The sequence below is a fragment of the Bidens hawaiensis genome, unplaced genomic scaffold (genome assembly GCF_021521415.1).
Source record: "Bidens hawaiensis isolate Kalapana, Puna unplaced genomic scaffold, B.hawaiensis_p1.1 tig00057770_1, whole genome shotgun sequence".
Lineage (NCBI taxonomy): Eukaryota > Viridiplantae > Streptophyta > Magnoliopsida > Asterales > Asteraceae > Bidens > Bidens hawaiensis.
The window spans coordinates 51,399-64,344 of NW_027506399.1; the positions used below are offsets into that span (position 1 = coordinate 51,399).

The following is a 12,946-nucleotide window of genomic DNA, read 5'->3' on the forward strand; positions in this document are numbered from 1 at the left end:
AGGTCATGATTTTAGCGTTTAAGCTGCGAGACCTTTAAGTACATTAAGATTATCAAGTGTTGGTTCAAGGGTCATATAATAAGCTACAATTGCTGCAACATATAAAAAATCGACTAGTTTTAGGCTTTAAATTTACGGGACATGATCACATGAACATCAACCAAAAACAGGTTAGAAACCTATTGGCTCTAGGTGCATGGGCACAAGTGAATCTCATAAAAAAGCATAACAGTCTGAAGAACACAAAAGTATAGCCCAAAACAAAACACAATAAACTCTTGATAAACAAAAACAAAACTCAAGAATCAAAACAAGAAAACCATGCCTTGCTGGAGAAAACCAGCAGCTAAGATCTTAAGTATTAGTGGCCCTGGTGTAGATCTGTTGACTAGAATGAGCAGATACCATCCTAATAGCACCTCTTGCCATCAAATCCTTGATTGCTTTTCTCGCCAACGAACCATTAATCTGAAAAGAAAAACAAAATACATCAGCTTTAAACTTTATACTTGAAACTCCCACATAATATAGCTACATAAAACACTGTTAAAATAAAATTTGGTTGTACCCTTAATCTGTCTGACAAGATTGAAGGAGTGATGAGCTTGAACTTAGGAGCTTCAGAAAGAAGCTTGTCGTATGTTGCCTTGTCGAACAAAACCATGTTGTTCACCTTCTCCTTTTGCTTTCCCTTGCTCCATTTCTGCAAATCAAATTATCAAACAATATTTAAGCTTCACCTAACGCAAAAACAACTAAAACCAACAATCTTTAAGCTTCATTTATAGCAAAAAAAACTCAAAACAGCAATACTTAAGCTTCACTTTGAGCAAAAAGAACTCAAACCAACAACATTTAAGCTTCATTTGAAAGAAAAACAACTCAAATAAACAATCTATAAGCTACATTAAAAGCATAAAACAACTCAAATCAACAATCTTTAAGCTTTTATTTAGCTTAAATCAGCCAAAGTTTTCCACGACCGCATCTTAAAATCCAACATAAATCAGAGAACTCAAATCACTACTATTTAAGCGTCATTTGAAGCATAAAACAACTCAAATCAAGAATCTTTAAGGTTCATTTAACTTAACCAGCCAATGTTTTCACGACCGAATCTTATAATCCATCATAAATCAGAACTCAGTAATCAATTCTGAATTTTTTTTAGCTTTGTAACTGATTTCAATCACAATTTTATGTTTTATGATGGAATCTCAATTAGTTTTAAAATTCATAACAATCTGAGCATCACACAATTTAAACCAAACTAGACAAATTCTACCAAATCATGTAACACACCGGTTTCAAACCAACCAAAAAACACTCATTTAACAAAAAAAAATCATCATTTCTAAATCCATGCTCTTATACCAACAGATAACAAATGCTAAACCACACAATGTGCAATCTAATTCAACAGTTCAAAAACTGAAACCCTAACATACTCTACAAAAACTATAGCAAATATGCAATAAAAAATTAGGGAAATCGAACAATAACCTTCTTCTTCTGCTTGCCGCCACCAGATTTGGCGGGCTTGGATGACGGTGGGGGTGCTTTCTCCTTCTTCGGCGCCTAAACAAACAACAGAGTATAAGTATAATTTCAATGTAATATGTTACTAATAATAAGAAACAGATTCTCATAGATTTGAATACTGTATTGTTATTTTACCATGAGGCTATCAGTTAAGATGAGCTCTGGTTCGGCTAGGGTTTGCAAACAGGACGAAAATAAGTTGCGTCGTTGTATTTATATATCCGAGCTAGGGTTTGGAGTATCATCCGGGTCGGATTTTGGAGCCGGACTTGGGCTGGGCATATGATGGTCCACAGTTTTCTGAGCCCAACTTAGAGGTTTGTTTTGATGTCTCTTGGGGTTAAAACTATAAATAGGATTGATTTGTGTAATGTTTTTAGTTTGGTTTTTGTTTAATAAAAGAAAAAAGGTTTAAGCGAGAAACCGGTGACTGAATCATTTGGTTTGGGTTATTCGAGTCATTTAAGCAAAGCCATGGATTCGGCATCTTTAGCTTTACAAGTGTATATGTGGTATATATAGGTGATTTTTAAACAAGACCACGCCATCTATGTATATCTCTTGGCTCACAGTATCTACAGATTTATATACATTATTATGACATACTAGCAATCGAGTGTCACACCCTGCCTTGGAGACCTGGTGGTTTTACAGATAAATTGGTACCAAGTATAAGCAGCGAAATACTATAGATGAAAATAAGTTACAAAGTTTGTATTATGTGCATAAGACAAGGTGTAACTACACAAATATCTAATCTCTTGCACTACTTCGATCTTGTATTAGTTCTACTAATCTTCTTGGCATCCGGTTTCCATTGTTCATGTTCGACATACCACTCTATCCTTTTGCATACTCATTATAATGCTAATCCCAATTACTATCCATAAGGTGCCATAATACATGCTCACATATACATAAAAGAGTTAATTTATAAAAGTGTGCAAGTTTGCGTGTATATAAGTACAAAGCATGGTGCATACCAATCAAGCCCACGATCAATCATGCATTTGATCATAAGCCTCCCCTCGAATTATAACCGAACGTCGCCCGTCCCCGATTATTACTCTGCCAAGCAATAATCCAAACATTTAGGTCATATGTTGCAACGACCCGCAGACCTCAGTGTGGTTTACCCTACATAAGGTCACTATGTGTGGGGTCTCCCAAATAGTACTACCCATACGGCATACGAGCCCTAGGCTCACTCCCTGAGTTAATTATTGTGTAATTTTAAGTGGGACAAAACCATGATTTGAGTGTTTTCTTATTCTCCAAAAATTAACGAAGTCTTGAACCCGAGTTTTTCCTAAATTAACGCTAAACGAAGGTATGGGGACCAAACCTGCACAAACACCAAACTTATCGAGATATAAGATCTGAATATAAACTATTTCATAATATTCATATTTCGGAAAAATAAGAAGTTTTAATTATATAAGTGTTCATTTATAAAAACTATTTTTTCCTAGACATATCATTAAAAATCGATCACACCGGTGATACACGGTATTGTTAACTTTTCTAATACCATGACCTGATATTTCAAACATGATACACTATGCTATTAATATAAATAAATTGGATAGCTTTGATGGTCATACGGTAACCCGAAAGCCAACAGAAGGACCGACTTTGTAATGAGAATGCCTACGGATAGATGCGTATGCTGAACATGAACTATGAAGATTAGATGTCAAGAAGATTAGTAGAACCAACCACAAAATTGCAACAGTGTCAGAGAAAAGATAGTTATGTAGTTACAACTTGTCATAAATTCTTGGTGCAAACATTGTAACTTATTTTTATCAATAATATTTCGCTGCTTACACTTGATACCAATTTGTCTGTAAAACAACCAGACCCCTTTGGCACGGTGTGACATTGAGTCCATGCCTCGTTTCAGGGTTCATCAAGTTTTAACATGATTGACATATAAAAGTGAATATCACTATATATACACTAACAATTAACGAATAGTTCTACTCAAACTAATTCTGACCTGAAATTGTTTTAGGTGAGGATGAGATGGTCGACGACGGAATGAATCGGATTTGTTAATAAAAAGATGGGACCCATAAAGTTATAATTATATATATATATATAGAAAAGAGTTCAAATAAAAATAAATAGTTTCCTAAGAATGGTAAGAACCAATAGATTTTTGACATGTGGCATTACAACCTATGGTTAAAGAATAATTATAGAATACTATGTCGATTATAGTGGTGAAAGAGTAATTCTAGGAAACTATGTCGGTTTTTATTATTTTAAATCTCAACAATTGATTAACATGATTCGATGGTTATGATTTATTCATAGTCTTCCTAGGAAACTACTTCTTTTTAAAATAACTCTATCCTACATATATATATATATATATATATATATATATATATATATATATATATTACAAAGGGGATTTTCTCCTCCAATACTATTTAATTTATTAATATTTTATTATATTTAACTAGATTTTTACCCAGCGCGTTGCGCTGGGCAGGTTGGTAAACTCGGACAATGGTAAAATCTAAACGTTGCAGGTTCCAAAAGTTGAGCCGGTAAATCGACGCGAATTCGGTTTGTTTTGTTGACATGCGTTAATGACTATAATTAAAACGAAATATAAAACAAAAATTTATAAAACTTGAGGTGAACCGACGGGGTGACGACGGTTGGTAAAAATCGAGCGTTAGTAAAACCCGACCGTTGTTGATCTCAAACCTAAAACAAAAAAAACGACAAAAATATTTGACGTTCAGTCGGTTACGTTACGTTAGTTACGACCGTTGTCGATCCGAAACTAAGACAAAAAAATAGAACGACAAAAAAAATTGACGTTTGGTCGGTTATCGTTACATCGTTACGATGACTAAACTACAAAACAAAAAAAAACAAACAAAATTTGTGATCAGTTCGGTGCCGCAAAGTGGCCCCCTAGGGCACTTGCGGCACCAAACTTCTTCTTTGTATTACATAATAATTTTCTTATTAATTAACTTTTACTATATATTTGTTTTCTATATTTATATATATTCTAACTTTTTAAAAAATAAGGGGGCATGGGTGGCTCAATTAAGAAAGATTAAGATATTTGTGATATCCAGTTCGATCCTGAGGGTATCCGGGTTTTACCACCAGTGGGTTTTCCCCTGGGACTGGAGATAACTTAGAGGCACTTAAGGGCTCTATACTGCTGGGTTGGGCCAATTGGCGGTGGTCTTTTGTCATTGTGTCATTCCGTACGGCGTACCTAGGCATTCTATGCTTGCTGGTCTTGGAAAAAAAAAGAGATTTATACCTTTCTTTTTTTCAACTAATTACAAAATTTAACAAACTATAAAATTAAACTTTAAACTTGGATAAGTGTCGGTTTTACATGTTTTATCTGTCGGTTAAACTATTGTTTAACTTTGCCTTTTGTATTTCTTATAGTTGGTCTTAAAATGACCGAAACTTTTATCATGATTTAAATATCCAATCATCACATGTTTTTATATCAACGCTTCGCCTTTAAAATATGTTTGCGCCTTTAAAATATGTTTTTTTCTTACAAATCTATGTGTACGAATTTATGTTGGTGCCACCGATACTAACAGAATTTGCATCTGTTCACAACCATAAGGTGTCGGTTTACATATGATAATTTGTTGTATTTTGGCATTGACAGACTTATTTCTTTTGTTTAGTTCCAATTCCATAATATGATAAAGGATGAATTCGTATCAACTCGCAACGCGTTCGTGATTTAACGTTTTGATGTATGTTTTTGTTCGATTCAATGGTTCCGTTGCGAACGCAGGTCCTAAATCCTAGTTCATTTATAAACATAGGAGTATAACAATACTTTTACTCCAACTTAGTAGCAAAAGTTAACTAACATTTATCCACTTCCTGAAACATCTAGTTTACTTATGAATAAAAAACTTAATTTCTGATGCAAATGTAAATCACGCATTGGTAACACATGTAAGCCAAATGAACCATATCTTACCCTCATTTATATATCTTTCTCTCTATCTTAAAACAATATATACTTACTAATCACTTTTATACATATGCCACAACAATCATTATCAAAATAAAATCATGCATGTGGCAATGTAAAGAGAATTGAACATAATAATTCAAACCATAGATAAAGTGGAATAAAACAGGTACCTCATATTTTAATAACATATTTTAATGTTAATATGTTAAATTGTTAACATATCCAAATAAACTAAATCATATATATATATAAAGAACCTTACCAACTCTATTATAAGTTCACAACTAAAGTTCAAATATATTAAACTTCATATATATATATATATATAGCGAACTTAATTTACTAATTCATTCACAACATGTTAAGCAAAACTTATATTATATACTTTAGGTACGTACAGTTTAATATATTAATAACTGTATGTGATATTTAAATCATGTCTAATTTTTTTTTCTCTTTTGTCACTACTTATATTAAAATTAAATTACACTCCATGCACAAATAAATTATCACACTGAAAACAAAACGTGTCTTATGCCACTCCAAGCAAAAATGGTCACGGCATTGCCGGCTAAATATTAGATAGTGGTGGTTATCAAAGGGAGAATGATATCATGGGCCCATGAGCCCATCCAAAGAATTTGTGGTCATTTATCTTTTGTGTGCTTTTCAGACGTAAACCATTATTTTCTTCTTGAAAGGGGTTTTAAACGTTTATTCTTTTCGTAAAAGCTACATAAAACTTAATTCTTATTGGTATTTAGTAGCCGTGGACCTAAATCTTTCTAGTGCCATCATTTCTGGTTATTTTTTGGTTATGTGCATGTATGAGAAAATTATATTTCATTGGCTCTTTTCGATTAAGATTGTTAGGGATGTTTACGGTCTAGTTTTAATGAATTTTAGTTTAAACCATGACTCAAATCATTAGTAACGGGTTTTGTCCATTTAAATAAAAACACCGATGCTATGTTTTAAATTATTACCGCACTAATGAAATTGTTATAGACAATGACGAGTCATAAGCATTTATCAGCTTAGGAATGGCAATGGAAATTGGAAGATACTATAGAAACACATCCATTTCCTAGAGATGAAAACCAATCTTTTCATTATGGTTTTAATTGGCTTGAAAAATTGAAAACCAAAAACCAAAATGTTTGTTACGAGTTGAAAGCGTTGAAACCGACCGATCAAAAGTTTATAACAAAAATCATCGTAAAGCCAAACCGATGGCTAGTAATTAAATAGTTTCACGGTTTGCAGTGGCGAAGCTTGGGCTTAGTCACGGGGGTGACCGAAGTCATGAACTCAAAAATTTTTGGGTCGACGATTCGGTTCGTGTCGGCGATTCGGGTCGGGTCGGATCAAACAATATGACATCTATGTATCTAATTTTTCTTCATATACTCAAAAAAATTGTTCTTACGATAAAAAAAACAAAATAATTTTAACCAAACAAGACTTAAAATATTCATGATAATGCGTAAGGAAGGGTGAGTAGGGATAAGCAAATTCAGTATTGGTACCCGTACCGGTACCGAAATCGGTACATATTTGGTACCGTCGGTACTGAATAGGTACCAAAGTTTTGAGTCTTAGCACCGGTATATCTCAAATTTTACCTTCAATACCGGTATTGAACCGAATATTTTGGTTTTGGTACCAGTATCCAAATGGTACCGATCTCATCCCTATGGGTGAATACATAGAAGAAGAATTGCAAAGACTTAAAATATTTATAAAAACAAATCTTTTATTATTCGACTACTATTTTGTAACTTTTGTTTATAAATATTGCGATATTTTAGAAAAAAAACAAACGATAATAATATTTATATAAAAAAATCAGTGGTGACCAGTAGCATTTTGGAAAAATACATTGGAGGTAACCGCGCTTAATACCTATAAGAATTTTCAAGAAAAATCACGAAATTTACCCTACTAACGAAGAAAACGGCAGTGGCCGGGGCCACCCCTGATCCCCATAGAGCTTCGCCCTTGACGGTTTGAAATCAACCAACCCGTGAGCACACCTAAAGATTATTCTAGTTTATCGATTAGTATTAAGTAAGGGTGTCAATATGATCACAAACCCATATGAAATTTTCTTTTATTTAATCTCATATCCAACCCAAATATAAGTTTTTATATTCTCAATATATATTTTAATATTTCTCTCGTTACTAGGCCCATTATTTTTTGTTATTGAATACTAATTAAAGAATATATTTAAAAAAAAAAAAATTAATCTTGAAGTGCTTTAAACGTACATTTTCTTTTCAACATTTGGTTTTACACGTGTTGTGTATAAATGTAAGGGGAAGTGGTTAAGAAGATAAAGCATTCGAATTGAGATCATAGACAAAGATATATAGGAAATATGGGTCTTATGAAACCGATGTTGCTGATTCTCATGGTTGTCTTCATCAGCTTCACTTTTCCTGCTCTATCCTTTTCTCACCTTGCCAACAAGTACTCAGGTACTCCGTGTGTGTGTATGTGTGTATGCATAATTTTGGGTTTTGTGGATGTGTGTTTAGTCTTGAAGTTTTAGGGAGGTAGTTTTGTCATTTTACCACTCTACGATCAATATTTTGTTATTTATACTCACCGGCTACACTTGTAGCAAGTAGTTCAAATTCTCCAAAACCTAGTGAGTGAAAGTTCATATCTATGTTGAACTTTTGAAGACTTGTGAAGTCAACTTGGGCATCTTTATCCTATTATTTTTTTCTTTTTAACTCTTAACCACTTAATTAGATATGAGAGAAGTGTGTGGGTGGAGGGAGGAAGGCCAAACACATCAATTACAAAGTCTTAAAATTATAAAAAGTAATATTACATAATTTAATAATTAACTGATATAGAATTTGATTTATCCATAATCTTGTAATTAATTGGTGTTTGTTATTAACTTAAAAGTTAAGAGAAAATCCTATATTATGTTAACTTTTGTTCTTAAGTTAAATATAATTTTCACTCTATCTTTAAAGCCAAATAACTCGTGTATAAATAATATATACAAGTAGAGTAATTATGTAATTATTCTGTGATGTAAATACATAATTACTTTACTTGATTATCACGTTTAACACGTTAATTTCATTTGTACGTTAAATCTTCCCCATTTCATAAAATCAAAAGTTTATTCGTCTTTCAAATATTGAGTTGCCCATGGATTGAGGCATGAATATTTCTATTTATAAGTTTACGATAATAATATACATGAGTTTTATATACTCAAATCTTCTTACTTTGATTATTATTATATACTCTTGTGTTCTTATTTTTCTCAAAGTGTATAAGAAACCAAGGCGGCAAGGCCAAACTCTTTGAAGCGGCCATAATTAATTTACTCCTTGAAGCAGTTGTGTAAACGAATCGAACGAACACAAATAAGACCTTGTTCATGTTCGTCTGATTAGGAAAGAATGTTTTCACAAACGGTTCATGAACGCTTACCGAACGAGATTTTATGTTTGTGTTCGTTCATTATTAAAATGAACGTATTCATAAATGGTTCACGAATACAAATAAAATCGGCAGAGCCTAGAGATTGAAATCGATGTACGTATTCATCAATATGAATGATGAGAAAGAAAATGAGAACAATGCAAAAACGATGTGAGAATATGATTTCTTATCTGATGTTAGAGGTAATAAATTACAGAAAAAAATGTTTAGATAAAAAAAATAAATGTTATGATTTCCAATCTATCTTATAAATGTATATTTGGTGAAGTGATCAACAAATATTATGTAATATTTAAGGCCGTCATATGAATGGACGGGCGAAGACCATACATCAGAAAATATCAAATGTAAAGGTGCGTTAGAGGTAAGTGAAGAAGCATGAAAGGGAAGTTTGTGACTTTTATTTATGCAACAAACATTACAAGAATCATGAAAAGTTTTAAGTGAAGGAACAAAAGAAGATAAATATTTTAAAACTTTAGATTGAGGATGTCCTAAGCGGTGGTGCCAAAGGAAATCTTTATTGAATTGCAAAAAGAAGACTTGAGGTGGCTTAGTGGGACGAAACTCATATATGCCATGGCTACTTGTTCCATGGAGAAGAGGAGTGTTGGTTTGGTAGTCCTTAATGACAAAATTTTTGAAAAAGAACTGAACTAGTATGCTGTTATCAATGCATAATTGAGAAATGGAAATTATGTTACGGGATATAGTGGGGACGCAAAGAACGTTATTTAGAACAAATGAAAAATTGGAAAAATGAAGAGTAATTGAACCAACATGAGTGATAGAGAGAGATGAACCATCACCGATGACTAATTCCTCGGCACCATCATATGGGGTGGAGCGAGAGAAGACATTGACGTCATTAGTGATGTGATGGGATGCTCCATTATCAAATAACCATGAGGCATTGGTGTTGTTTACTTCCATGATGTTGGCTTGTGGTTGCCCCTGTGCATTAACTGGTAGCACAACTTTTGGATAATGCTTATTAAAGACATCACACGAAGTAAGGGTGTGGCCTTTGGTGCCACAATATTGGCACTTTCCTGGAAAGGTAAAACAACAGGGTTAGGAGTTGGTAGGAGTCCAATCGTGTTGTGTCGAGAGGACCATTGTTTGGGAGAGTTTCGGTTGATAGTAGAGGGTTGGGTATGGGAAGCAAACATAATTCGCGGCTGATGGAGTTTGACAGCACAGATGGTAGATAAGGGAGAAGAGATTAAGAGTGATTGCAGTTTAGTGGGAGATCGGATTGGAATAGCAGCGGTAATGAATTAGGGTCTAGAGTGGACCCCTGGTTGATACCATATAAGAGATTGAATGAAACGATATATTCTCATTGATAAAAGTGTTACAGCATATATACAGAGACACTTCCTAAATATAAGTTTATTAACAAGGAAATGAATAACAGGAATATACTATCTATAAATATAATTTAACTTTCAATATTTGAGTGGTTATTGTTTAAGGGTCTAATATAAATTACTGAAGTGGATACTGGATTTTGCAGAAAACCAACCCATATATGAAGCTGTAAACCAAAGCAAAATTGCCCGCGCTAGTGCTAGTGCAAGAGGCAGTGGTGGTGGTGGGAGCTCGACTGGAGGAACCACGCCACGACGAGGGGGTGGGGCGGTCATACCCGTATATGCTGCTGGTTCAGGAGCCGCTGCTAAGCAGAACAACCATCACAAGACTGCCACCACTTGTAGCAGGCGCCAACAAGATAGGCTTTTGATCGCTGTAACCACCGCCTTAACATTGCTTTTACTACATTTGTCTATGTAAAATTCCATTTGAATGTACCGTGCATTTGTGAATACGATTGTTCCTATATTTGTACTTGTTTGTAGCGGATATTTTTGTGTTTTGAATGGCTTATGTTTGTAGTCGATTTTTGTTAATGACTTTAGAATTAAGATCACACAGGACATCATATTGTAATTTTAAAGCATCATAAACATCATTTGCACAATAACTCTTTTTTGTATATTCAATCCTTATTAACCAACACTAATTACTAAGTCCTGCAAACTTCCAGTTGGCAATTGTTGTGTTACACACAAAACATTGTATTTCCAAAACAAGGTCATTGTAGTTATCAATCAGTCCTTAACAGTACAGCCTCACACACCTATAAATCAATACTTTGTAATTCATTGTACAATCAAGATAAAAAGAGTCTAATCCCATTTCCAATAGCCATCATGAAGACCATGTTCTTTATCATAGCCATAATACTATCAGCTATCCATGAATCATCTGCTGGTGATCCCGACATTCTCTCCGATTTCATACTTCCACCAGGCAACACAACCGTTGATGGGAACTTTTTCACATATACCGGCATGCGGGTGTTACTAGATGCCCCTGTGCCTAAATCTTTCAAAGTTTTGAAAGCAAGCATGGCCGAATTCCCCGCTTTAAATGGTCAAAGTGTGTCCTATGCGGTTCTTGATTTCCCACCTAACTCAGTGAACCCTCCCCACACGCACCCACGCGCATCCGAACTTTTGTTCCTTATCGACGGTACTTTAGAAGTCGGGTTCGTTGACACCACCAATAAACTTTTCACACAGACTCTTCAAACGGGTGATATTTTTGTGTTCCCAAAAGGACTTGTTCACTTTCAGTATAACAGTGATAAAAAGTATGAAGCGTTCGCGGTGTCCGCTTTTGGTAGTGCGAATGCGGGAACTATTTCAGTTCCGAATTCGGTTTTTAATAGTACTATTGATGATGAGGTATTGGCTTTGTCTTTTAAGACAGATGTTTACACTATTCAGAAGATAAAGGCTGGGCTTGGAGGCAAGATCTGATTAGTTTAATGATGAGTAATTTCTTTGTTTAATTCTTGAATAAATGGCAAGATGAAATATTTCTGCCTTTTGTTAACTATATAATTGGTTGAATTTAAATTTAATTCATGATTGTACTGGGATTAAGATAATATATATAGATGTTTCTTTCATTCAATATTTTTGTTTCTTTAACATCATGCCATCAAACAGTGAAACAAGACGAAACTTATGAGGGTTGACATTATGATGTTTTATACTAGATTATTAATTTTCTGATTTTTAACATCATGCCATGAAACAAACGAGCGATTAATTCGAAGCATCTCCACATATTGTTTTTCAGCTAATGCTAAGGCTAGGGGTAATGGGGCTTGGTTGAGCCCCAAGTGATCCAATCAGAACCCGACACGTAGACCCGACACGTAGACGATGACATGACACTGGATCAAGCATCTCAACCAAGCCCCATAGGGTGTAGTGGGGCTAGATTGCCCACCCCCAAGTATTTAATCCACCCCCATGCTCACAAGCTTGTTCAAGCCCCGTGTTCTAGACCACGTGGGCCGTCCGCGCCCTGGTTCACTTGGGTGGTGTAGTGGTGTGCGCGAGCCACCTAGGCTGCCACATGGATCACGCCCCCTGTCACCCCTCACTACCCTCAGCCTAAAAGATACTTTAACTGTTATATAACTAATAACTACCAAAAATTTAGCCACAATTAACTGGATGGATCAATATTGATAAGTTGGTGAGAATTAGTTATGTTTCCTAATTATATTCATCATCATTATTATTGTACTCAGTATACTCCACCAATAGCAAATCTGTAGTAGGGTCTGAGGAGGGTAAGATGTAGATAGCCTTACCTCTACCTCGTAGGGATAGAGAGGCTGCTTCCGGTGAGACCCTCAGCTCAATAGTAGTTTTGCATCAAGCCTTGGACATAAGGCACATAACACTCAATCATCGCGACACCGGCTGATCGGTGCATGTACCCTTGTCTTTCGGCTATCAGCGCCACCACATGATGCCTGATTAATCTTCCGCCACTTTTAACGTTATTTTCACGAGATTAGTAAAATACCGTCAAAATTAGTGCAATTTCACTTTTGCCCACCAGAGGGTT

The 12,946-nt window shown here is 34.7% G+C and overlaps 2 protein-coding genes across 2 annotated transcripts; one reads left to right on the forward strand and one right to left on the reverse strand.

Annotated features, from left to right (window-relative positions):
- Positions 1-215: 215 nt before the first annotated feature.
- LOC143617764 (small ribosomal subunit protein eS25-like) lies at positions 216-2,402 on the reverse strand. Its single transcript, XM_077090225.1, has 4 exons — positions 2,379-2,402; positions 1,504-1,578; positions 569-703; positions 216-468 (listed from the first exon to the last, which is right to left on the reverse strand). The coding sequence occupies exons 1-4, from the start codon at positions 2,400-2,402 to the stop codon at positions 355-357; spliced, it is 348 nt and encodes a 115-aa protein (XP_076946340.1). The 3' UTR covers positions 216-354.
- An 8,785-nt stretch (positions 2,403-11,187) lies between these two features.
- On the forward strand, positions 11,188-11,890 carry LOC143617761 (germin-like protein 9-3). Its single transcript, XM_077090223.1, has one exon. The coding sequence runs from the start codon at positions 11,227-11,229 to the stop codon at positions 11,836-11,838; it is 612 nt and encodes a 203-aa protein (XP_076946338.1). The 5' UTR covers positions 11,188-11,226; the 3' UTR covers positions 11,839-11,890.
- The last annotated feature ends 1,056 nt before the right edge of the window (positions 11,891-12,946 follow it).

What these genes read in the sequence shown, in the direction of transcription:
- LOC143617764 (XM_077090225.1), bottom strand. Translation starts at nt 2,402, where the DNA reads ATGAGTATGCAAAAGGATAGAGTG. An exon ending in GTATGCAAAAGGATAGAGTG is followed by an intron (nt 1,579 to 2,378) that starts GTATGTCGAACA and finishes TTGTTTGTTTAG; the next exon opens with GCGCCGAAGAAGGAGAAAGC. An exon ending in TCTTGTCAGACAGATTAAGG is followed by an intron (nt 469 to 568) that starts GTACAACCAAAT and finishes TTTTCTTTTCAG; the next exon opens with ATTAATGGTTCGTTGGCGAG.
- LOC143617761 (XM_077090223.1), top strand. Translation starts at nt 11,227, where the DNA reads ATGAAGACCATGTTCTTTATCATAGCCATAATACTATCAGCTATCCAT.